The sequence below is a fragment of the Onychostruthus taczanowskii genome, unplaced genomic scaffold (genome assembly GCF_017590055.1).
Source record: "Onychostruthus taczanowskii isolate IOZ18803 unplaced genomic scaffold, ASM1759005v1 scaffold117, whole genome shotgun sequence".
Classification (NCBI taxonomy): Eukaryota; Metazoa; Chordata; class Aves; order Passeriformes; family Passeridae; genus Onychostruthus; species Onychostruthus taczanowskii.
The window spans coordinates 14,497-40,475 of NW_024498318.1; the positions used below are offsets into that span (position 1 = coordinate 14,497).

General features: G+C 61.6%; 1 protein-coding gene across 1 annotated transcript; it reads right to left on the bottom strand.

The window, feature by feature from the left end:
* Positions 1-2,375: 2,375 nt before the first annotated feature.
* ATP6V1B1 (ATPase H+ transporting V1 subunit B1) lies at positions 2,376-23,653 on the bottom strand. The gene is made up of 14 exons (XM_041427597.1): positions 23,360-23,653; positions 15,304-15,359; positions 13,778-13,876; positions 12,101-12,194; positions 9,611-9,688; positions 8,967-9,106; positions 8,175-8,276; positions 7,983-8,080; positions 6,999-7,122; positions 5,779-5,929; positions 4,138-4,220; positions 3,860-3,964; positions 2,732-2,861; positions 2,376-2,645 (listed from the first exon to the last, which is right to left on the bottom strand). The coding sequence occupies exons 1-14, from the start codon at positions 23,457-23,459 to the stop codon at positions 2,488-2,490; spliced, it is 1,518 nt and encodes a 505-aa protein (XP_041283531.1). The 5' UTR covers positions 23,460-23,653; the 3' UTR covers positions 2,376-2,487.
* Between the last annotated feature and the right edge of the window lie 2,326 nt (positions 23,654-25,979).

Consider the following 25,979-nt stretch of genomic DNA (forward strand, 5'->3'; position numbering starts at 1 on the left):
CAGCGGGGCAGGGATGGGGTGGGATCCTGTCCCAGGGTGGGATGGGATTGGGATTGGGTTGGATCGGGTGGGATGGGATGGGATCCATGGGATGGGATTGGGATTGGATTGGGAGGGATGGGATGGGGTGGAACACCCCAGGCTCACCTGGGAGCTGGGTAGGGGTGGGTGGCTCCTCCGGGGGCACCTCCGTGTGTGTCACCTCCTCTGGGGTCACCTCAGGTGTCATCACGGGTGTCACCTCCTCTGGGGTCACCTCAGGGGTCCCTTTGGGGCTCCTGGCCAGGCTGAGCCTCTCCAGCCGTGTGTTCTCCTGCTCCACCAGAATCCCAGAATCCCAGGATTGGCGTTCCCCCTGCACTTCCCGAGCCGGGCGTGCCCCGAGGGTGCCTCAGCACCTTTGTCCCCACGAAGGGACAGCTTTGGGGACCTGTCCCCATCCCCACCTGGGCACTGAAGGCCTGGGCTCGCTGCCAGCACTGCTGCTCCAGCTCCACCTCGGTGTCCAGCGCCGCCAGCTCGGCCAGCAGCGCCTGCGACGCTGCCGGTGACACCGGCGGTGACACCGGGGGTCAGGTGCCACCAGCGTGTCCTGCTCATGGCCCACTGTGCCCAGAGCCCGGCCAGGGGGATTTACCCCAGAGCCTGCGCGGGGCCAGGGAGGTGCCGGCGACATTGGGGACACTGGGATGGGACAATGGGAATGGGACATTGGGATGGGACACCAGGAAGGGACAGGGCTCACCTTGCTCCAGCTCGGCCAGCCGGGTCTCGGTGTCATCCGGCACTGGATCCAAGGGTGGGTGCTGTGGTGGGAAAAATGGGAATGAGGCGCTGGGTCGGCACGGAATTCCGTTGGCATGGAGTTCCATTAGCATGGAGTTCCATCGGCACAGTATTCCACCGGTACGGCCATGGGAAATGTCACCGTGTTGGCACGACATGGCATTGTCATGGCACGGAATGGCCCTCGGGATGGAATTCCATTGGGATGGCACGGCACTGGGATGGAATTCCATTGGGATGGAATGGCACTGGGATGGAATTCCATTGGGATGGCACGGCACTGGGATGGAATTCCATTGGGATGGCACGGCACTGGGATGGAATTCCATTGGGATGGAATGGCCCTTGGGATAATGCCCTTGGGAAGGAATTCTATTGGCACTGTTTGGCAGTGGCACCGCTTTGGTGCAGAATTCCATTGGCAGGCATTCCACCAGCGTGGAATTCCATCGGCACCAGCAGGGCATTCCATTGGCATTCCATCATCATTCCATTGGAATTCCATTGGCATTCCACCATCATTCCATTGGCATTCCATCATCATTCCATTGGCATTCCATCATCATTCCATTGGAATTCCATTGGCATTCCATCATCATTCCATTGGAATTCCATTGGTATTCCATCATCATTCCATTGGCCAGCCCTGAGCCACCCGGACACCCCCAGCACCGGGGACGCTGTTCCCGTGTCACCCCTGGAATCTGGACATGGGGCACCCCCCGCTTCCTCCCCCAATTTATGGGATCAGGAAGTGGGAATCCAATGGAAAAGGAGCCTGGAAGCGATACCTGTCCAGGAGCTGCCTCTTCATCCTCCTCCTCCTCCTCCTCGCTGCTCCCGGACTCCAGGATGGCTGCGGGGACCCGAGCCAGGACTGTGGTGACACCAGGGGTGACAATGGGGGACAGGACGGTCCCTGGCACCCCCGAGTGTCCCCTCTGCAGAGGGGGACGCAGCCCTGGGGTCCCCGATGTGGCACTGGGGACATCCCTTGTCCCCAGGGTCCCCAGCTCCCCCTGGACCGTTCCCCGCAATCCCAGATCCAGTGGGGAATGCTCTCGGGAATCTGAATCCCGACCCCTTTTCCCAGACCGGACCCTCTCCCCAGCCAATCCCCCAATGCTGAGGAGGGAAAATCCCCCCTAACCCCAAATCCCACCCCCCAAACCCCACTGGTGACCCCCCAAAAATCCCCCGCCAGGTTCCCCCTTACCCGTGAGGTGTCCCCCGACTCCGTCCCCAGCCCAGGCCATGCCCAGGGTCCCCCAAACCCCCGAGATCTGGGGGTGCCTCCCTCTCCCCGGCGCTGCCTCCTCGTTCCCCGCAGGGAAGTGAAACCACCCTGCCCTCCCTCTCCCCTCCCTCCTCCAGAGAGGCCCCGATCCCAACGGGGGGGAAGCGAAACCCACAGCAGGATCTTGGAATTTTCCACGGGGGAGTTTTCCCCTAAAACACAGAATTATGGGGTTTTGGGGAGCTGCAGCTCCGGCTGGGGTGAGGGGCTGCTGCTCCAGGGGTTCCCAGGGTGGGAATTCCATGGCCATAGAAGGAAACATCGGAGCACGGAAGGCTTTGGTGACCACGGTTGTTTATTCACCGATAAAAACAAAGAGATTTTTCCCGATTTTAGGAATGGGGATGCAATTGTAGGAAAGGGGGATCCGATGGTAGAAAAGGGGGATTTGTGAGGATTTGGGATCACAGGGCCGTGCCCTGCTCGGGCGCCTTGGCCTCGCGGGGGTAGAACTCGGCCAGGATGTTTTCGGGGATGCGCTTGAGGAGCTGCTTGGGGAAGATGCGCAGGAGCTGCCAGCCGATGTCCAGCGACTCGAAAACGCTCCGGTTCTCGTAGGGACCTGCCGGCGGAGTGGGGCGCAGGATTGGGGGCTGCTGCAGGGGCTCCCCCAGACCCCAAATCCCCGGTTTAGGGCCGGGGGCTCACCCTGGGAGATGAAGTGCTTCTCGAACTTGTGCAGGAACTCCAGGTAGAGCAGGTCGTCGGCGGACAGGGCCTCCTCGCCTACCACAGCCTTCATGGCCTGCACGTCCTTCCCGATGGCGTAGCAGGCGTACTGCGGGATCCAGGGATTCCAGCCATGGATCGGGATGGGCACGGACCCCACAGCCCGGCCGGTGCCACCAAGGGACATTTCCCACTGGGCTAGGTGGATCCAAGCCCCATCCCAACCTGGCCTTGGGCACTGCCAGGGATCCAGGGCAGCCACAGCCTTCCCACCGGGCTGGGTGGCTCCAAGCCCCATCCCAACCTGGCCTTGGGCACTGCCAGGGATCCAGGGCAGCCACAGCTGCTCTGGGAATTCCAGCCCAGCCCCTGCCCACCCTCCCAGCCAGGAATTCCTTGCCAAGATCCCAGCCCAATCTGCCCTTTGCCAGTGGGAGCCATTCCCTGTGTGCTGTCCCTGCAGGCCTTGTCCCCAGTCCCTCTGCAGCTCTCCTGGAGCCCCTTCAGGGACTCTGAGCATTCCCTGGATTTTTCCCTTCTCCAGGAGAACATTCCCAGCTCTCCCAGCCTGGCTCCAGAATCCTGGAATGGGACCTTAAATCCCATCCCATTCCACCCCCATCCATGTTCAGGAACACCTTCTCCTATTCCAGGTTGCTCCTGTCCAGCCTGGCCTTGGACATTTCAGGGATTTGGGGCAGCCCCAGCATTCCTAGGTGCTGTCACTTTCCCTGGATTTTCCCCACATCCCAATAAAGGCAGCTGACGATTTGGAATTTAGGACATCCCATGGAGCTCAGTGGGACCCAAGCCTGAATCATCCCAAAATCAGAGCTCCTGTCTGGAATCCCGTGGCCATTCCTGGGGCTCTGAGCTCTTCCCTTTTCCAGGAGAACATTCCCAGCTCTCCCAGGCTCCAGAGCAGCTCCAGCCCCCAGAGTGTCTCCAGAACCTCCTCTGGAATTGCTCCAGCAGCTCCACACCCTCCTGAATTTGGGATCTGGGAGCAGGAGCCGCTCCCCAGGTGCGATCTCACCTGAGCCTCCCAAGCAGGGACAGGAGGTCCCTGAAGTGACAAACGCCCCCCGAGTGTCCCCAGGCCCTCACCAGCTGGTTGGACACGTCCCCGTGGTCCTTCCTGGTCATTCCCTCTCCGATGGCCGATTTCATCAGCCGGGACAGGGACGGCAGAACGTTGATGGGGGGGTAAATCTGTAGGGTGGGAGCGACACCAGTGTCCAGCCAGCCCTGGAGGACCCCACCCCTGCCCCCAGCACCCCCATCCCGGTGTTCCCGGGTGGTTTCCAGCCCCGGTGGGTGCCGGGTCCATGCCTGGATCCATCCAGGATCCATCCCTGGGGATGGGAAGGGATTGGGGAACGAACCTGGCGGTTGTGGAGCTGCCGGTCCACGTAGATCTGGCCCTCGGTGATGAAGCCCGTCAGGTCGGGGATGGGGTGGGTGATGTCTGGGGTGGGGGGACAAAGGGCTTGTGAGACCCCAAAGTGGGGCTGGCAGCTCAGCTGGACACGGGACACCCCTGTGCCACATCTGTGGGGTCACCGGGGCAGCGCAGCCCCCACTGGGGTCAATAGGGGGGGTTGGTGTCACCCCCTTACCCCAGGGTGACCCCAAATGGGACGGGACGGGTGGTTGGGATGGCACAGAGGGGTTTGGTTGTGGAGCTGCCGGTCCACGTAGATCTGGCCCTCGGTGATGAAGCCCGTCAGGTCGGGGATGGGGTGGGTGATGTCTGGGGTGGGGGGACAAAGGGCTTGTGAGACCCCAAAGTGGGGCTGGCAGCTCGGCTGGACACGGGACACCCCTGTGCCACATCTGTGGGGTCACCGGGGCAGCGCAGCCCCCACTGGGGTCAATAGGGGGGGTTTGGTGTCACCCCATTACCCCAGGGTGACCCCAAATGGGACGGGATGGGGTGGTTGGGATGGCACGGAGGGGTTTGGGTGTCACCTCCTTGTCCTGGAGCCACCCCAAATGGGAGCAGATTGGATGGCACAGAGGGGTTTGGGTGTCACCCCATTGCTCCAGAGTGGCCCCAAATGGGAAAGTATGGGGGTGGTTGGGATGGCACGGAGAGGTTTTGGTGTCACCCCCTTGTCCTGGAGCTGGGACCCCAAATGGGAGGGAATGGGATAGCTGGGATGGCACAGAGTGGTTTTGGTGTCACCTTCCTTTTCTGGAGTTGGGGACCCCAAATGGGAGGGAATGGGATGGCTGGGATGGCACAGAGGGGCTTGGGTGTCACCCCCTTGTCCCGGAGCCAGGGACCCCAAATGGGAGGCAATGGGATGGTTGGGATGGCACAGAGCGGTTTTGGTGTCACCTTCCTTTTCTGGAGTTGGGGACCCCAAATGGGAGGCAATGGGATGGTTGGGATGGCACAGAGCGGTTTTGGTGTCACCTTCCTTTTCTGGAGTTGGGGACCCCAAATGGGAGGCAATGGGATGGTTGGGATGGCACAGAGGGGCTTTGGTGTCCCCTCCCTGTCCTGGAGCGACCCCAAATGGGAGGGGATGGGATGGCTGGGATGGCACAGAGGGGTTTTGGTGTCACCTCCCTGTCCTGGAGCCGAGGACCCCAATCAGGACTTGTTGAGGGCTTGCTGGGGACATGGGGAAGCCGCAGACCCTAAATCACCCCAGCAGCATCACCACCCCAGGAGACCATTGCCCCAGAGTGACCCCAAATGGGAGGGGATGGGGGTTGTTAGGATGGCACAGAGGGGCTTTGGTGTCACCCCCTTGTCCCGGAGCCAGGGACCCCAAATGGGAGGGAATGGGATGGCTGGGATGGCACGGAGAGGTTTGGGTGTCACCCCCTTGTCCTGGAGCTGGGACCCCAAATGGGAGGGAATGGGATGGTTCCCCAGGAGCTCCCAAAACCGGGTAAAACCGGAGCAATTTGGGATTTCCCATCCCTGCGATTTCCCGGAGTGGGGAAATCCCCATTTCCCATGGCCTTCCCGTCCCCTCCCGGTACTCCCGGCCCCGCCGTGTCCCGCTGACCGTCGTTGGGCATGGTGAGGATGGGGATCTGGGTGATGGAGCCGTTCCGGCCCTCCACGCGCCCGGCGCGCTCGTAGATGGTGGCCAGGTCCGTGTACATGTAGCCGGGGAAGCCGCGGCGGCCCGGGACCTCCTCCCTGGCTGCTGACACCTGGGGGGTTGGGGGGGTCAGAGCACCCCAAACACCCCAAAAACCACGGGAGGCACGAGGGACACGAGTGTTCTGAGCAGCCCAGGTGTGCTAGGGTGCCCCAAGCACCCCAAAAAATGCCAGGAGCTTGGGAACCCCAGGTGTGCTGGGAATTCTGAGCACTCCAGACACCCCAAAAATCCCAAACACCTCAAAACCCCCAGAAACCATGGGAACCCCAGGTGTCATTGTGATCCTGAGGACCCCGGGTACCCCAAAGACCCCAAACACAAGTGTCCTGAGCAGCTCAGATACCCCAAAAACCCCAAGTGTGCTGGGTATCCCAAACACCCCAAAAAACCTCGAGAACTGTGGAAACTCCAGGTATGATGAGGATCCCGAGCACCCCAAAAACCCCAAGAAGCTTGGGAACCCCAGGTGTGCTGGGTGCCCCAAGCACCTCAGACACCCCAAACACCCCAAAACCCCCAAACACCCCAAAAATCACGGGTATCCCAGCTGTCCTTGTCACCTCGATCACCCCAAACACCCCAAGGACCCTGGGCTGTCCTTGTTACCCCAAATCCTCCAAGAACTCTGGGACCCTGGGCTGTCCTTGTCACCCTGAGCACCCCAAACCTCCCAAGAAGCCCAAACACCCCCAGCTGTCCTTGTCACCCAGACCACCTCAAACACCCCAAGGACTCTGGATTGTCCTTGTCACCCCAAACACCCCAAGGACCCTGGGCTGTCCTTGTCACCCCAAACCCCCTAAGAACCCTGGGACTGCCAGCTGTCCTTGTCACCCTGAGCACCCCAAAACCCCAAGACCCTGGCCTGTCCTTGTCACCCTGAGCACCCCAAGGACCCTGGCCTGTCCTTGTCACCCCAAACACCCCAAGGACCCTGGCCAGTCCTTGTCACCCCAAACACCCCAAGGACCCTGGGCTGTCCTTGTCACCCCAAACCCCCCAAGGACCCTGGGACTGTGAGCTGTCCTTGTCACCCTGAGCACCCCAAACACCCCAAGGACCGTGGGTTGTCCTTGTCACCCCGGGGCCCCCAGACCGTGCGGCCACCCCGCGCTGACCTCGCGCAGGGCCTCAGCGTAGGAGCTCATGTCGGTCAGGATGACCAGCACGTGCTTCTCGCACTGGTACGCCAGGAACTCGGCCGTGGTCAGTGCCAGCCGCGGTGTGATGATCCTCTCGATCCTGTGGGACGCCCCAATTAGCACAACTGGGTTAATTAGCCCCCGCAGGGCAGGTTTGGGGTGCCGGGAGGGCGTGCAGAGGAGCCCAGCCTGGTGTGGGGTGGGGCCCCCCCAGTGCAGGGGGAATCCCAGAGTTTTTGGGGTCCCCATGCAGGGCGGAGCACTGGGGAACTCCGGGGGGGTCAGAAGAACCTCCCCCAAAAGTGATCTGGGAATTGTGGGGTCCTGGTGGGGAAGAGGGAGAGGGAGGAAAGGGAGGAAGGAGAGGGAGAGGGAAGAAAGGGAAAGGGGAAAGAAAGGAGTGAAGAGAGGGAGAGGGAAAGGAAGGAGAAGGAAAATGGAGAAGAAAGAGGAGGAAAAGAGGGGAGGAGTAAAAGGAGATAAAAAGAAAAGGAAAAGGAAAATGGAAGAAAATGAAAAGAAAGAGAAAGAAGGAAAAGGGAGAAAGGAGGAGGAGGGAGAAGGGAAAGAAGGAAAAGGAGAAGTAGAAAGGAAAAGAAGAAGGAAGGAAAAGAATAAAAAAAGAAGGAGAAGGAGGGAGAAGAAGGAAAAGAGGGAGAAGGAGAAAGAAGGAGGAGAAAGGAAAAGAAAAAGGAAGGAGAAAATAAGAGAGGAGGGAGAAGGGAAAAAAGGAGAACAGAAAAGAGGAGAAGGGAAAAAAGGAGAAGGGAAAAAAGGAGAAGGGAAAAGAGTGAGAAGAGGAGGAGGAAGAAAAAGAAGGAGAAAGAAAGAGAAAAAAGAGGAGGAGGAGGGAGAAAAAAGAATGAGGAGACAAAAGAGGGAGAGAAAAGGAGAAAGGAGGAGGAGGGAGAAGGAGCAAGAAGGAGAGGAAGAGGAGGAGGAGGCAGGGCTGTGCCTCACGTGGGGTCGTTGGCCAGGTTGAGGAAGAGGCACACGTTCTCCATGGAGCCGTTCTGCTCAAAGTCCGACTTGAAGAACCGCGCCGTCTCCATGTTCACCTGCGGCGGGTGGGACACGCGGTCAGCGGGTGGGGACACGGGGACAGGGCGGTTCTGGGGTCACCTGGGATGTCCCATCGTGTCCCTGACTCACCCCCATGGCCGCAAAGACGATGGCAAAGTTGTCCTCGTGGAAATCCACCACATCCTTGGATTTCTTCACCAGCCCGGCCTGGCGGCAGATCTGGGCCGCGATCTGAGGGAGGGGACAGGGACGGGGGTGGCAGCAGGGACACCCCAGAGCGGCCATGACCCCCGTGGGACCGGGACACGGGCCCATGGATTGGGGACCAGCAGGGTGTCCCCCTCTTGCTGCGTCCTGCCTTGCCTATCATCACTCCTGACTGGTCAGGGATGGTTCCCATCTCATCCCACCTCATGGATCCCATCCCATCCCATGGATCCCATCCCATGGATCCCATCCTATCCTGTCCAATCCCATGGATCCCATCCCATCCCATGGATCCCATCGCATAGATCCCATCCCAAGCCATGGATCCCATCCCATAGATCCATCCTATCCCATGGATCCCATCCCAAGCCATGGATCCCATCCCAAGCCATGGATCCCATCCCATAGATCCATCCCATCCCATGGATCCCATCCCATCCCATCCTGTCCACTCTCATGAATCCCATCCCATCCCCCTCTGGAATTTCCAGCCCCTCCTGCTCCATCCCACACTTGTGGGGACATCAGAAGGGTCTGGAGCCCCCCAGTCCCTGGATTTAGGGTCCCTAAACCAGCCCAGATCCTCCCACACAGCACACAGGGATTGCTGTGCCAACAGGGAAACTGAGGCACGAGCTGACGGCAGCTTCCCGACACCAGGAGCAGGGATCCAACCTTCCCAATCCCTCCATCCTCCTCTTCCCGCAATCCCACCTCGTTGTGGGGCAGCCCAGCGGCGGAGAAGATGGGAATTTTCTGGCCACGGGCGATGCTGTTCATGACATCGATGGGAGAGATCCCAGTCTGGATCATCTCCTCGGGATAGATGCGCCCGTGGGGGTTGATGGGCTGGCCTGGAGCGGGAAAAGGAGGGGTCATGGAATGGTGGGGTTGGAAGGGGCCTTCAACCCACCCACTCCCACACAGGGACAATTCCCACTATCCCAGGGTGCTCCGAGCCCTGTCCAGCCTGGCCTTGGACACTTCGGGGATGGGGTGAAGGAGGATGCAGGGTTGGTGGCAAAAATTGGGAAGGAAGTTCTGGAGAAAGCAGGGAGCAGCTCTGGGGTGGGACAGGAACAATTCCTGCACTTGGACACCCTCCTGAAGCACCACAGTGGGGATGGAGACATGGATGGATGGATGGATGGAGGGATGGATGATGGATGATGGATGGATGATGGAGGGATGGATGATGGATGATGGATGGATGATGGAGGGATGGATGATGGAGACATGGAGGGATGCAGGGATGTGGTGACACCACAGGGCACAGTGACACCACAGGGCACGCTGTCACCCCAATTCCAGGCCATCCCCACGCCCCTCCCGCGTTCCCGCAGAGCCGGAGCCGTCACCGTTGATGTCCAGGAAGTCCTCGGCCATCACCGGGGGGCCGCTGTCGATGGGTTTGGCGGATCCGTTGAACACCCGGCCTGTGGGGACACAGGGACTGTCCCTGCCCGAGGCCACCAGCCAGGGGTGGCACCTGCTGGTCCCATGGCCCTGGGACACTGTCCCCATCCCAACCCAGAACGTGCCTCCCACCCCAGAGGGGACACAGGGACCGGGGCGTTGTGTGGCAGGAAGTGCCACCCGCGGGCTGGGTGACACCACAGCTCCTGTGGCAGGAAGGTGCCAGCACATGGGGACAAGACCCCCATGTCCCCCGCCACCTCCATCACCCTGTCCCCATGTCCCCATCACTCCCATGTCCCCATCACCCCCATCCCTGTGTCCCCATGTCCCCATTCCCACAGCCACCCCCATCACCCTGTCCCTGTGTCCCCATCACCCTGTCCCTGTGTCCTCATGTCCCCATGTCCCCACCACCTCCATCACCCTGTCCCCATCACCCCCATCACCTTATCCCTGTGTCCCCATCACCCTGTCACCATCACTCCCATGTCCCCATCATCCTGTCCCCATCACCCTGCCCCCGTGTCCCCATCACCCCCATGTCCTCATCACCCCCATCCCTGTGTCCCCATGTCCCTATCACCCTGTCACCATCACCCCCATCACCCTGTCCCCCCATGTCCCCATCACCCCCATCCCTGTGTCCCCATGTCCCCATCACCCTGTCACCATCACCCCCATCACCCTGTCCCCCCATGTCCCCATCACCCCCATCCCTGTGTCCCCATGTCCCTATCACCCTGTCACCATCACCCCCATCACCCTGTCCCCCCATGTCCCCCATCTCCCCCATCCCTGTGTCCCCATGTCCCCATCACCCTGTCACCATCACCCCCATCACCCTGTCTCCCCATGTCCCCATCACCCCCATCCCTGTGACCCAATGTCCCCTATCACCCTGTCCCCGTGTCCCCATTACCCCATCACCCTGTCCCTGTGTCCCCACATCCCCATCACCCTGTCCCCATGTCCCCAGTCACTCCCCTCTCGCAGTCCCCAGCTCAGTGGGGTGACACCAACCCCCCCAAACCGTCCCCGGGGAGGGGACACGGCCTCACCGCTCCCTCTCAGCCTCATCGACCGCCTCGGAGCCGCGGTGGCATCGATCGCGACAAAGCCACGGTTCCCTGACCTCGCCTCCCCGGCTGCCGCCCCCTCCCCGCCCCCCCTGCCCCCCACGGGACACGGTGGCGGTGCGGGGACACGTCAGCGGTGTCACAGCGCATCAGGGTGATGGCAGCGCCGAGCGCCGAGCACGAAAGGTCAGCGGCCACGGCAGCGGCGACTCCCGGGGGACACCGAGAGCGGGAGGGGGGCGACACCGGGGGGGCTGCACAGCCCCCTGCCCTTTGCGGGACGGGAGGGCGGCGGACACGCGGCCCCGTGGGTGGGGGGGACAGCGCAGGGACAGGGCCACCCCCAGGCCCGACCCCGAGTGACCCCCGGGGGGGGTTTGGGGGGGGGTTCGGGGGACATGAGGGGACAGGGTGGGGCTCAGAGCTGGATCCCAGAGTGGTTTGGGGGGGAAGGGACTTTAAATCCCGTGGATGTCACCTCCCTGCAGTGGGGACACCTTCCACTGTGCCAGGTGGCTTCAAGCGCTGTCCAGCCTGGCCTGGGACACTGCCTAGGACGGGGTGACACTGCCAGGGACGGGGTGACACCGCCAGGGACGGGGTGACACTGCCAGGGATGGGGTGACACCCCCAGCGACGCCGTGACACCGCCAGGGATAGTGGGACACTTTCAGGGATAGGGTGGCACCGCCAGGGATGGGGTGACACTTGAGGGATGGGGTGACACCGCCAGGGAGGCGATGACACTTCCAGGGACGGGGTGATGCTTTCAGGGATGGGGGGACACCTCCAGGGGTAGAGTGACACCTCCAGGGATGCGATGACACTTCCAGGGAGGGGGTGACACCGCCGGGGAAGGGGTGACACCTCCAGGGTCTGGGGTGACACCGCCAGCGACGCTGTGACACCGCCAGGGATAGCGGGACACTTTCAGGGACAGGGTGGCACCGCCAGGGATGGGGTGACACTTGAGGGATGGGGTGACACCGCCAGGGAGGCGATGACACTTCCAGGGACGGGGTGATGCTTTCAGGGATGGGGGGACACCTCCAGGGGTAGAGTGACACCTCCAGGGATGCGACGACACTTCCAGGGAGGGGGTGACACCGCCGGGGAAGGGGTGACACCTCCAGGGTCGCGATGCCACTTCCAGGGTCGCGCTGCCACCTCACCTGGCACCTTTCCCCGCCCACCCCACGCGTTTCCCGGGATCAGCACACACGGGACGCGGGGACGGGTCCCGCCCTGTCCCAGGTGGCTGTCACAGCTCGGGGGTGACCCAGGGACGTTCTCAGCCCCAGAGGTGAACCCCAAACCCCCCCAGATTTCGGTGCCAGCCGTGCCCGCGCTCACCCAGCATGTCCTCGGACACCGGCGTGCGCAGGATGTCCCCCGTGAACTCGCACGTTGTCGCCTTGGCGTCGATGCCCGAGGTGCCCTCAAACACCTGCGGAGTGCCCGGGGAGGGCAATTAACGAGGATTAATTAAGGGTTTGGGGGGCGTGACGTGACCCGCGCTCACCCCAAACCCCCCGGGAGGGGACAAGGTTTGGGGTTAAAAACCCTTCTTGAGGGGCTTTGGGGGGATTTTTTTTTTGGGGGGTGGACCGTGAATGCCGCACCCGCGGGAAAAGCCTTTTGATCCAGATCATATTTGACATCATTCGCGTTAATTAACCCCCGGCTCGCCGCTTTAATTAGAGCCGGGTGGCCCCTGGGAGCAGGGGGATCTGGGGACGGTGACAGGTGACACTCGGAGCCCCCCAGGTGGGTGCGGGGGCTGCGGGTCACTCCCAACAACGCTGAGGCGGCAAAAATCCCCTTTTCTCCCTTTTTTCCCTTACTTTTATCCCTTTCCCCCCCTTTTTTTTTCACCCTGCCCGAGCCTGACTCCCTAATAGGATTAAAAGGGCATCCCCGAGGCACAGGTGGCATCAGAGCGCCGATTTTGGGGCAGCTGCGTGACCCCCCTGGGACCCCTGGGGCGAGCTGGGGGGGATCCGGGCTAATTAGGAGGGGTTTGACCCCAAAGAGCCCCAGGGCTGGTGGCGTTGGGGACACCCCGGCAGCCCCCGATACCCCAGGGCTGGTGGCTTTGGGGACCCCCGGCGGCCCCTGAGGTCCCAGGGCTGGTGGCTTTGGGGACCCCCGGCGGCCCCTGAGGTCCCAGGGCTGGTGGCTTTGGGGACCCCCGGCGGCCCCTGAGGTCCCAGGGCTGGTGGCTTTGGGGACCCCCGGCGGCCCCTGAGGTCCCAGGGCTGGTGGCTTTGGGGACCCCCGGCGGCCCCTGAGGTCCCAGGGCTGGTGGCTTTGGGGACACCCGGCGGCCCCTGCGGTCCCAGGGCTGGTGGCTTTGAGGGGTGGTGGCAGCGCGGTCCTGGGATCGGGGGGGAGGGGGTCAGTGTGGGGTTGTGGGGTGAGGGAGGGGGACACGGCCTGTCCCAGGCCACCCCCGGCCATCCCAGGACAATGTCACCTGTCCCAGGACCCATCCCAGGCCACCTCTGGCCATCCCAGGACGCCCCTGGCCATCCCAGGACACCTCTGGCCATCCCAGGCCACCTCTGGCCATCCCAGGACGCCCCTGGCCATCCCAGGACATTGCCACCTGTTCCAGGCCACCCCTGGCCATCCCAGGACACCAGTCCCGCCTTTTCAGAGCACAGGGACAAGAGCCCGACAGCCACCACTGGAGGGGGACAGAGCCACGGGACAGAGCCCTGGGACAAGCACCCGGGACAGGGACCTGGGACAGGGACAGAGCTCCGTGACAGAGCCCGGGACAGGGACCCAGGACAGTCCCTGGGACAGGGATCCAGGACAGGGACCCGGGAGAGGGACGGAACTCTGGGGACAGACCCTGGGACACAGCTGGGGACAGGGACCGAGACAGAGCCCGGACACAGCTCAGGGACAGAACCCCGGGACAGGGACCGGGGACAGAGCCCGGGGACAGGCACAGAATCCCGGGTCGCGTAGCCCCCGCGGTGTCGCCGTGTCCCCGCGGTGTCGCCGTGTCCCCGCGCTCACCTGCACGATGGCCTTGGCGCCCATCACCTCCAGCACCTGCCCGCTGCGGGTGGTGCCGTTGGGCAGGGTGAAGTTCACGATCTCGGCGTACTGGGCGAACTGTGGGGACAGCGACACGGCCAAATGAGGTGGCGGTGTCCCCTCTGTCCCCTCAGCCAGCCCCTCTCCCCCCAGCCCCGCCTGCTCCGCTGGTGCTGCCTCAGTTTCCCCTCCTTTGGTCCTGAAGCCACCAAACTCTGAGCGGGGGGGACACCGGGCAGTAAAGGGGTGGCGCGGGGGGTGGTGGCACTGCCTGTCCCTGTCGCTGTCCCATCCTGGAGCTGCCCCCGGGCTGTGGCACTGCTCCGTGCCTCAGTTTCCCCGATGTCGAGGGGATTTTCAGCTCCTGCGTAGGTGACAACCAACGCTGTCCCAGCCAGAGCCACCAGGCTGCCACCACCCCCAAGGCAGAGGTGTCCCCATGAGGCACGAGTGGCACTCGTGGGGACACCGCGGGGCCACATCCTGCTCTGGGGACAGTGGCCGATGTCGCTGCTGCCCAGCACGCTCAGGGCTCTCCTGCCCCTTTGATTGGGCTGATTAATTAAGAAATGACAGGGCCATGGAAACGCGACAAAAGCCCTCCGGGGGTCACCCAGGTGTCCCCAGCCCAGTCAGGAGAGCGGGCAGCAGGGACAGGGAAGGTGACAGCAAGGGGACACGGGGGTTGTGGGGTGGCCCCGCTCAGAGCAGGGTCCCCGGGGGAGATGGGGCTTGGGGGACAGGGGACAAGGGACAGAGCTGAGAAAGGGGACAGGGGATGGGGGACAGGCGACAAGGGACAGAGGACAGATCTGGGCAGGGGGACAAGGGACAGAGCTGGAAAAGGGGACACGGGACAAAGGACAGAGCTTGGAAAGGGGACAGGGGATGGCGACAGGCGACAAGGAACAGAAGAAAAAGCTTGGTCAGGGACACAGAGGACAGGAGCTGAGCTCGGGCAGGGACACGGGACATGGGGGACAGGGTCCCCGGACCGAGCACACACATGTCCCACGGGATGTCCCCCGTGTCCCCAGCGTCCCCCGTGTCGGCGCACACGCCACCAGCACGGGGGTACGGGGACATGGGGACAGGGGGACACGGGGACAGGGGGACAAGGGACGCGCCACCCGCGCGTGCAGCGGGGACAGGGCTCTGCTGCCGAGCGCGTCCAGAGGAGGGAGCTCGGACCCCGGAGAGGAGGGGACAGCCCAGGGAACAGCCCAAGGGACAGCCCAGGGGACAGTCCAGGGGACAGGAGGGATGGCACAGGGACAGGGGACAGCCCTGGGGACAGGAGGGATGGCACAGGGACAGGGGACAGCCCAGGGGACAGGGGGGATGGCACAGGGACAGGGGACAGCCCTGGGGACAGGAGGGAGGGGACAGAGGACAGGCGACAGGGATTGGGGACACACTCCCCCCATTGCACCCTCAGCACTGGGGTCCCCACACAGCCGCAGGTGCCACCGCCAAGCTGTCCCCATGTCACCCCAGGGTCCTACCTTGACGTTGTCCAGCACCACCAGGGGCCCGTTGACACCGCACACTGTCCTGTAGGCTGGGGGAGGGGACACCGTCGGTCCCCAGAGCCACGGGGCCACCCGGGCAGTGCCACCCCCACACCCCTGTCCCTTCCCGTGTCCCTTTTTTCCCCGTCCCGGTGACACCCCAAGTGACCAGCGGTGGCCCAGCTGGACACTCCGTGCTGCAGGGGATGTCACTCGGTGGTGGCTTCCTGCCAGGGCACTCAGGGCTTGTGTCACCTTCTGGAGGTGTCGCCACGTGCCCCGCAGGGATGTCACCGCTGGGAATGCCACCAGGGAAGTGTCCCCTTGTCCCCTCCCTGTCACGCCTTGCCTGAGCATCCTGCCTGGCCCGCTGGGATGCGGGGACACTTCCCAAAGACCCCGCGGTGGCCCTGGGGACACCCCGGGGGTGACACTGGGGCGGGAAAAGGAGGGTGTGACCCCGCGGGGACAACCCTGGGACAGGCGGTGACAAACGGGGATGAAGCTGGGTAGGAACACAGGGAGAGACAGCGGATCCCAGGAATTCCGGGACTGGAATGGCATTCCGGGAATAATTGGATTTGGATTGGATCCCCGGGAATGCCAGGGATTGGGATGGGATCCTGGGAATGCCGGGGTTGGAATGGGATCCTGGGAATAATGTCATTGGGATTGGATCGTGGGAATGCCGGGATTGGGATCAACTCCTGGGAGCGACGGGACTGGGATGGGATCCCGGGACTGCCAGGATTGGGATCAGCTCCCGGGACTTCCAGGACTGGGATCAGCTCCTGGGAACGCCAGCGTTTAGGATCGGCTCCCGGGAATGCCAGGATTGGGATCAGCGGCCGGGAGAGCTGGAGTTTGGGATCAATTCCCGGGAATGCCAGGATTGGGATCAGCGGCCGGGAGAGCCAGGTTTGGGATCAATTCCCGGGAATGCCAGGATTGGGATCAGCGGCCGGGAGAGCTGGGGTTTGGGATCAATTCCCGGGAATGCCAGGATTGGGATCAGCGGCCGGGAGAGCCGGGTTTGGGATCAATTCCCGGGAATGCCAGGATTGGGATCAGCGGCCGGGAGAGCCGGGTTTGGGATCAATTCCCGGGAATGCCAGGATTGGGATCAGCGGCCGGGAGAGCCGGGTTTGGGATCAATTCCCGGGAATGCCAGGATTGGGATCAGCTGCCGGGAGAGCCGGGTTTGGGATCAATTCCCGGGAATGCCAGGATTGGGATCAGCTGCCGGGAGAGCCGGGTTTGGGCTGGCCCCCGGCGGGTGCAGGTGTGCGGGCGCTGATCCCGCTCTCAGCCGCCCTGGATCAATTCCCGGGAAGTGCCGAAGCCCCGAGCGCTGCCCCGGCCCCGCTGACCCCGCCGGGCCCTTTCATGCCCTGCCCCCTCTCCTCCCCCGCGCTCCGGCATTCCCACCTGATCCTAATAGGATCGGAGAGGCCGGGCCAGCTGCAGGGCATCCCGCGGGGATGGGGGTCCCTGGATGTTCCCCGGCTGGGACAGCCCCAGGGAGTTCATCCCTAGGGATTGGTCCCATTCCTGCCGCTGGTCACGGCACGGTGGGGTCACCCCTGTGACACAACGGGACCCTCGGTGTCCCCTCCCCTCTGCCAGGGCAGTGCCAGCCATCTTGGACATTCCAGCAACGGGATCACACAATTCCAGAATGGTTTGGGTTGGGAAGGACCTCAAAGCCCAGGAATTCCACCAAGGGCCACCTCCCACTGCCCCAGGTGGATCCAAGCCCCAGTGTCCAACCTGGCCTTGGGCACTGCCAGGGATCCAGGGCAGCCACAGCTTCTCTGGGAATTCCAGCCCAGCCCCTGCCCACCCTCCCAGCCAGGAATTCCTTGCCAAGATCCCAGCCCAATCTGCCCTTTGCCATTGGGAGCCATTCCCTGTGTGCTGTCCCTGCAGGCCTTGTCCCCAGTCCCTCTACAACCCTCCTGGAGCCCCTCTGAGCATTCCCTGGATTTTTCCCTTCTCCAGGGGAACATCCCCAGCTCTCCCAGCCTGGCTCCAGAGGGGCTCCAGCCCTGGGAACAGCTCTGGAATCTGCTGTGGGTTTGCTCCAGCAGCTCCACACCCTCCTGAATTTGGGATGCTGGAGCAGCTCTGCAGGTGGGATCTCACCTGAGTGGAGCACAGGGACAGAATTCCCACCTTTCCCAGGGCTGCCCCCAGTCCTTTCCCCTCCAGCCTGGATTTGTGCCCCATCCCAGCTTCTCCCGCCCTTGGCCTTGCACAGCCTCACGAGGTTCTCCCAGCCCCACTCCAGGACCTAATTAGCTAATTAGCCCTCTCTGCCCTTCCCCAATTAGGGCCGGCTCCTGCTGCTCTCCCATTCAGCCTCCAGAGGGGCCGGCACACCGGGAGCCCCCTCCCCGCCTTTTGTCCCCTTTATTCCCAAAGTGACCATCCGGCCTTTTATTCCCGTTCCCGCTCCCTCCCAAAGCTCTCCCGCTTCTCTTCCCCCGGCGGGAGTTGCTGGAATTTTTTTCTTCTCCCCCTTGACAGCCCCGGAGCCCCCTGGGTGGGACAGGGACACTGGGAGTGTCACTTGTCCCGGTACGGGGTGTCCAGTGTGCTCCCAGTGGCTGCCACTCCCCTGGGGACATTCCTGCTGCCCTCTGACCCCATGGGATGGCTCTTCCCACCGGGAATGTGGGAGCCTCTGGCAATGCTGATGTCACTAGGGGTGACATCAGATCAGCCGAGCTCTTGGATGATATGGAAATCCATCCTTAATCCATCCATCCATCTGTCCATCTGTCCATCCATCATCCATCCATCCATCATCCATCCATCCATCCATCCATCCATGGGCAGGGACCTGTGGACATCACAGACTCCTGGACTGGTTTGGGTTGGGAGGGGTCTCAAATCCCACCCATTTCCATCCAGGGATCCTCCCACCATCCCAGGCTGCTCCCAATCCCGGCGTCCAGCCTGGCCTTGGACATTCCAGGGATCATTCCAGCCCCTGATCCATGCCTGGCTCTGGGATGTTCTGTCGGGACAGAGGGGGAAATCATGACAGCAAGGCCATGGGACAGCCTGGAGAGGGATCGGGGTGGGGAGAGAGGAGGAGGAGAAAAAGGAAAAGAAGGAAAAGAGTAAGAACGAGGAGGAAGAGGAGAAGGTGGAGATGAAGGAGGAGAATAAAAAGGAGAAGAGGAAGAAGAAGAAGAAGAGGAGGACAAGAAGAAGAAGAGGAAGAGGAGGAGGAGGAGAAGATGAAGAAGAAGAAGAAAAGGAAGAAGAAGAGGAAGAGGAGGAGAGGAAGAAGAAGAGGAAGAGGAGGAGGAGAAGATGAAGAAGGGGAAGATGAAGAAGAAGAAAAAGAGGAGGAAAAAGAGGAAGAGGAGGAGAAGGACATGAAAGAGGACAAGAAGAAGTGGAAGAAGAGGAGAAAAAGAAGACGAGGGAGGAGGAAGAGGTGGAGGAGGTAAGGAAGGATGAGAAAGAGAAGATGAAGAAGGATAAAGGGAAGGATGAAGAAGAAGAAGAAGAAGAGAACGAGGACGAAGAAGGAGGAGAAGGAGAAGAAGAGGAGGAGAGGAACAAGAAGAAGAAGAGGAGGAAGAGGAAGAGGACGAGGAGAAGAACAAGAAGGGAAGGAAGAGAAGGCGGAGAAGAACAAGAAGAGGAGGAGGAGGAGGAAGAGAAGAGGAGAAGGAAGAGAAGGAGAAGAACAAGAAGAGGAGGAGGAAGAGGAGGAGGAAGGCCGAGAAGCGCAGGGGGAGCACCGGAAAGCCCCAGCAGCGATAATGAAGCCGCGGGCTGGGTGGGCTGCGGCCGCCTGCCGGGGGGCGGCGGGAGAGGGGCCGAGGGAAAAGCAAAGCCTTTCAACCTGGCCTTTCCACACCCCCAGCCCCAAATTCACAGCTGCTGTCACTTGCGATCTCCGTCAGCGCTGACACTCACGCACTGCTGACCAGCGCGGCCCCCGGTGACAAAGGGGGACCCGAGCCGGCTCCGCCCGCCGCTAATTGCTCCCGCTCGCCCTGCCCTGCCCTCCGCAGCCCCCGCCGCCCCTCCCAGCCCCCCGGCACCTAGGGCTCGGCTGCAAAGTGCGCCGAGGGGGATCGCTGCCACCTCCCAGGGGGTCTTGGGGCCGGGGAATGGCTGGAGTGGGAAGGGAGTTTAAGGGTCGTCCTGTTCTGCCAGATCTGGTGGATCCAAGCTCGTCCAGCCTGGCCTTGGGCGCTTCCGGGGGGTCCAGGGGCAGCCACAGCACGTCTGGGAATTCTATCCTAGCCTCTCCTCATCCTCACGGGGAGGAATTCCTTCCCCAAATCCCACCCCAATCTCCCCTTTCCCAGTGGGAAGCCATTCCCCTTTTTTGTCACCTCATCCTCTGGGCCGGGTGTGCAGCGAGTGAAGCTCAACCCCCGCCCCAAATTCCAGAGCTGGGAAGGGAAGGGGACGCCTGGAGCAGAGATGGGAAGCAGGAGGGATAAACAGCCCCCAAATCCCCCAAATCCCCAGTCCCAGAGCAAAGCCGTGGATGCAGCGCTGCCCCAGCAGGTCCAGAGCTGGTCCTGAGCCACCCTGGGGCACAGGGAGGGTCCCCGGTGTCCCCCAGGGCACAGAGGGGGGACCCCAGCCCTGGCACCCCTCGGCAGGGGCAGGGAGAGGCAGAGGGTGCTGGGCACCAGGCTCTGGATGGGGCTGGATGCATCCCCATCCCTGGCAGAGTCCGAGGGACAGGGACGGGACTTGGAGCAGCCTGGCACAGTGGGAGGGGTCCCTTGGGGTGGCACTGGGTGGGATTTAAACTCCCTCTCAACCCAAAATCCAGGATTTTAAGGATCCCAGTAATGCCTAATTTCCAGAACCCATCCCACATATCCACCCCCCGCTTTTCCTGCTCCAACTCCTCCTCCCAATCCCTCTCACCCCCGAGCCCACCCTGGGACTTTTCCGACAATCCCTAAGTGACCGCTTTCCCCCCTCCCCACCCCCCGGCCGGCCCTGGTCGCCTCCTCAACCTGCCCATTGTGCCATGTGTCACTTTGTGCCGCGCTGTCAACCCCGCGGGGCTGGCCCGGGGCTGGCAGGGGCCGTGAAAAGCCCGGCGGGGGGTCGCACTCTATGCCACTAATTAGGGCCCGGCGGCCGCGGGTTCCCAGACACACCTGCACGGTCATGTGGGGAGAAAAGGCGGCCCCAGCCAAGCGTGAAGCCAGCGAGAGAGAGGGAAAAAAAAAAAAAAAAAAAGAGGAAAATTCAATCGTCGGGCTCGCTGTGGGTTTTGCTGGCGGAAAAAAAAACAGGGAGGGAGGAGAGGGGAGGGGAGGGATCCTAAAGGATGTGGGACCGAGGGCGGGGGGTTGTTGTGGGGCAGAGGGGTCACAGCCCCCCAGGGAAGGGTGGGCAAGGGTTGGGAGGGTCCCTGGATGCTCCTCTGCTCCTGCCCGTGTCCCAAACGGCACCAGGAACACATCCCAAAGACCCTGCGCCTGGAGCAGGAGAGGTGGCAGGGATAACAGGGACAGCTGGGATGGGGCAGTGACCCGCCAAAGTCACTGCTGGGCTGGGGCTGCACGGACAAACCGGGTGTGCTGCCTCCTGCGCTGTCCATCTGTCTGTCCAGTCATGGATCCATCCGTCCATCCATAGATCCGTGTATCCATCCTCCATCCATCCATCCATCCATCCATCCTCCATCCATCCATTCATCATCCATCCATCATCCATCCCCCATCCATCCATCATCCATCCATCCATCCTCCATCCATCCATTCATCATCCATCCATCATCCATCCCCCATCCATCCATCATCCATCCATCCATCCTCCATCCATCCATTCATCATCCATCCATCATCCATCCCCCATCCATCCATCATCCATCCATCCATCCTCCATCCATCCATTCATCATCCATCCATCATCCATCCCCCATCCATCCATCATCCATCCATCCATCCTCCATCCATCCATTCATCATCCATCCATCATCCATCCCCCATCCATCCATCATCCATCCATCCATCCTCCATCCATCCATTCATCATCCATCCATCATCCATCCCCCATCCATCCATCATCCATCCATCCATCCTCCATCCATCCATTCATCATCCATCCATCATCCATCCCCCATCCATCCATCATCCATCCATCCATCCTCCATCCATCCATTCATCATCCATCCATCATCCATCCCCCATCCATCCATCATCCATCCATCCATCCTCCATCCATCCATTCATCATCCATCCATCATCCATCCCCCATCCATCCATCATCCATCCATCCATCCTCCATCCATCCATTCATCATCCATCCATCATCCATCCCCCATCCATCCATCATCCATCCATCCATCCTCCATCCATCCATTCATCATCCATCCATCATCCATCCCCCATCCATCCATCATCCATCCATCCATCCTCCATCCATCCATTCATCATCCATCCATCATCCATCCCCCATCCATCCATCATCCATCCATCCATCCTCCATCCATCCATTCATCATCCATCCATCATCCATCCCCCATCCATCCATCATCCATCCATCCATCCGTCCATCCATCCATCCCTGCCCATCCCAGTTCCAGGCACTGGGGACAGTGACATTATTCTGGTGCCCAGCGCCACTCTGGGACCCCAAACTGGGAACCTGAACTGGGACCCCAGACCTGGACCCTAAAGTGTAACTCTTAACTGGGACCCCGAGCTGGGACAGCAAGCTAGGACTCCAAACTGGGACCCTAAATCGGGGGCATAAACTGGGATCCTGAACTGGGATCCCAAACTGGAACCCTTAACTGGGACCCCAAACTGGTACCCTGAACTGGTACCCCAAACTGGGACCCAAAACTGGGACCCAAACTGGGACCCTGAACTACGACCCCAAACTGGGACCCCAAACTGGGACCCCAAACTGGGGGAAACCTGCACTCCCATGAGCTCAGGCGCCCACAGCCCCCCACTGTCCCTCCCCCATATCCAGAGATGTCCCCACCCCTCCGAATGTCACCGCCAGGTCCCCCCCAGCCGTGCCACCCCCCTCTGTCCCTCCTGCCACCTCTGCTGTCACCTCCCAGAACGCTTTGGGGTGCGGGGACCCGCCTCCAGCTGCCCACCTGCGTGACAGGGACACCCCGGGGACAGGACATTGTCACCGCCTGGGTGGCGGTGCCGGGCTGGGCACAGGAGGGGGACAAACGCGTCCCTCGAGGGGACGAACGCGACCAGCGGGAAGAAATGGGGGCGGTTTTTCCTGGCAAAGGGACACGCGGGTGACACCCGAGCCAAGGGCTGGCGCTCCGCCAGGTGACCCGGGCAGGAGTCACCCGCGGGTGGCCGCTGTTGACAGCAAACACGGCGGGTGGCCGGGCAGGGCCAGCTCGGCTCGGGAGGGACCGGTGCCACCCGGTTGGGGACGAGGGGAGGTGACATCCCAAAGAGGTGGCTTCCGAACTGCCCGGCCCCGGCAGCGAAGGCACAAAGGTCACAACGGACGCCCTTGGTGACAGCGGGGGCTTGGGGACAAGGTGACAGGGGGATCGTCCAGCCCCGTGTGGCGCTGGCACGGTGCCAGGTGTCCCGATGTCGCCGTGGGATGTGGACACAGCGGGAAGGGCGCCCCGGCACCTCTGGGGTGTCGCCACGGCGCCTCACAGGTGTCCCCAGGGTGGGGACACCTTCCCCAGTCCTTGTGGGTGCGGTCCCCAGGAGGGGACACCCCCGCAGCCCCACACTGTCACCCTGGCCCCCGAGAGACACACGTGGCCCCTGTGCCACCCTGCCTGTCGCAGTGCCACCCGGCTGTCCCCTCCTGAGCCAGTGTCACCCGCCCATCCATCCCTGCCATCCCTGCCTGTCCCAGTGCCACCCACCCGTCCCTGTCACCCCTGCCTGCCCCAGTGTCACCCACCTGTCCCTGTACCGGCTCCAGCGCCACCCACGCACTCCTGCCCGGTGTCACCCCCTCGTCCCTGCCACCACTGCTCGGGGACAGAGGGATGTCCCTGCCCTCCCCGGGGTCCCCCCTCGGTGTCCCCGTGTCCCCCACTCACTCAGCCGGGGGTTGCTGTGGAAGTCGCGGGTCACGGCCAGCCCGTGCTCGCGGGCGGCCGCCAGCTCTGTCGCCGCTGCTGTCACCTTGGTGGCGGCCATGGCCCTGTCCCTGTCCCTGTCCTTGTCCCCGTCACGGTCCCGGTCCCGCCGGGCAGGGCACGGCAGCGCCCCGGCTTTTGTAGCCCCGGCCCGGCCCCCGCCGGTCCCGCCCGCGACACCGGCAGCAAAGGTGACACCGGAGACACAGGTGACACCGGAGACACGGGTGACACCGGAGACACAGGTGGCACCGTGTTGGCTGTAAACAGCGGGAGGGAGCGGCCGGAGGCGGGATCGCGGGAGCCGGGATGGGGGCAGGGAATGGGAATGGGAACGGGATAGGGATGGGGAATGGGAACGGGAATGGGAACGGGAACGGGAATGGGAGTAGGAGTGAGAGTGGGATGGGGAATGGGATAAGGGATAAGGGACAGAGATAGGGATAGGGATGTAGATAAGGGGTAGGGATAGGGATAGGGATAGAGATAGGGATGTAGATAAGGGGTAGGGATAGGGATAGGGATAGAGATAGGGATGTAGATAAGGGGTAGGGATAGGGATAGGGATAGAGATAGGGATGTAGATAAGGGGTAGGGATAGGGATAGGGATAGAGATAGGGATGTAGATAAGGGGTAGGGATAGGGATAGGGATAGAGATAGGGATGTAGATAAGGGGTAGGGATAGGGATAGGGATAGAGATAGGGATGTAGATAAGGGGTAGGGATAGGGATAGGGATAGAGATAGGGATGTAGATAAGGGGTAGGGATAGGGATAGGGATAGAGATAGGGATGTAGATAAGGGATAGGGATAAGGGAATGGGATAGGAAAAGGGACAGGGATAAGGGAATGGGATGTAGATAAGGGATTGGGATAGGGATAGGGATAGGGATAGGGACTGGAATAGGGATAGGCGATGGGGTAGGGATGCGGGTAAGGAATAAGAACAGGGAAAAGGGGTAGGTGTAGCGACAGCGGGATAGGGATAAGGGATAGGGAGAGGAATTGGGATATTCCTGCTCCTCAGCAGGGATAAGGGACATGAGATAGGGAATGGGATAAAGGCTAGGGAGAGGGAAAAGGAGAGGAATGGGGATAAGGAATAGAAATGGGAAAAGGGATAGGGATAAGGGGTTGGGATAGGGATAAGGAATAAGAATAGTGATAGGGGATGGGGGTCGGGGTAGGGATAAAGCGTAAGGAAAAATGGGATAAAAAAATTGGGAAATAGGAAAAATAGGGATAAGGGATTGGGATAAGGAATAAGCAGAGGGAACAAGGGGTGCACGGTTTGTCAGGGGCTCTGAGGACACAGCAGAGCGGGCAATGGTGGCCTTAGAAATGTCACCCTGCGATGTCACCCACGGGGCCAATGACACTCGGAGCGGGGGGCGGGGGGCGATGGAGGATGAGGAGGAGGCGGAAGGAGGCAGGACGTGACTTTTATTAACATTGGAAACCATAAACCCCCAGATTTTTCCTTAAAATTTGACATCCAGTTGTTGGTTTCCCAGTCATCCCGGTCTGGAGGAGCCCCTGGCATCGAATGGGACAAAGCGGGCGTGTCCCCAAGCTGTCCCCGACCCCCGCGACAGCTTCGCTTTGGAGAAAGGAGCTTTGGAAAATCTTTGGGTGGGATTTGGCACTTTTGGAGTCAAACGGGCAAAAGGAGCAGCGCTGGGATTCCCGCGGATCTTTCAGGATCACCGGAGCAGGCAGGAAAACCCCGAGGATATTCCCAAATCCACATTCCCAAATGCAACCCCGGCTTTGTGGAATTTCCCGGCTTGGAAAATCCCTAAATCCCCGCTGGAGTGGGGCTGGGAAAAGGGAAAAGCAAAATCCAAGCGAGGCCCGGCTTGGGGTTGGGGACAGAATTCCAGAGGCGGGGACACGGCCACTTCCCTGTCCTGGCTCCACCTGGATCGGGAAGAGGCGGGATCGACATAAATTAAAGGGTTAGGGGATGAGCGGAGGAAAAATCCCAAATATCGCTGGAGCAATTCCAGGCGAGTCGTGCCAGAATTGGAGGGAGGGAGGGAGGGACAGGCAGGATTGTCACTTGTCACCTGTCCCTGCCTCAGTTTCCCCGCCCGAGCCGTCCCCATAAAAGGCTTCAAAGGGAGAAATAACAATTCCCTAAAAACGGGGGAAATTAAAAAAAAAAAGACGGAAAGTTTCTCATAAAATCTTTTATTTTAAATATTTCCCTGCAAAATCCTGGGAATTCGGGGGCATGGAGAGCAGCAGCCCGGGGGTGGGGGGGAGAAGGGGATGCTCAGTGTTAATTATCATTATTAATTAATGAATTGATTAATTAATCAACAGCAGCGGGTTTGGGCGTGTGGGGGGAGCCCCCAGGGCAGGGCCTGGGTGTGGGGAGGGGGCTCGGGGTGTCCCCCTGGGCCTGGCACAGCCGTGTCCCTGCAGGGGGGGTGGCACTGCGGGGTGGTGACACCCCAGGACACACCTGGACAAGGTGATGCCACCGCAGGGTGTCCCACCGAGGTGACACTCACCCCCCCCCCCCCCCCCCCCCCCCCCCCCCCCCCCCCCCCCCCCCCCCCCCCCCCCCCCCC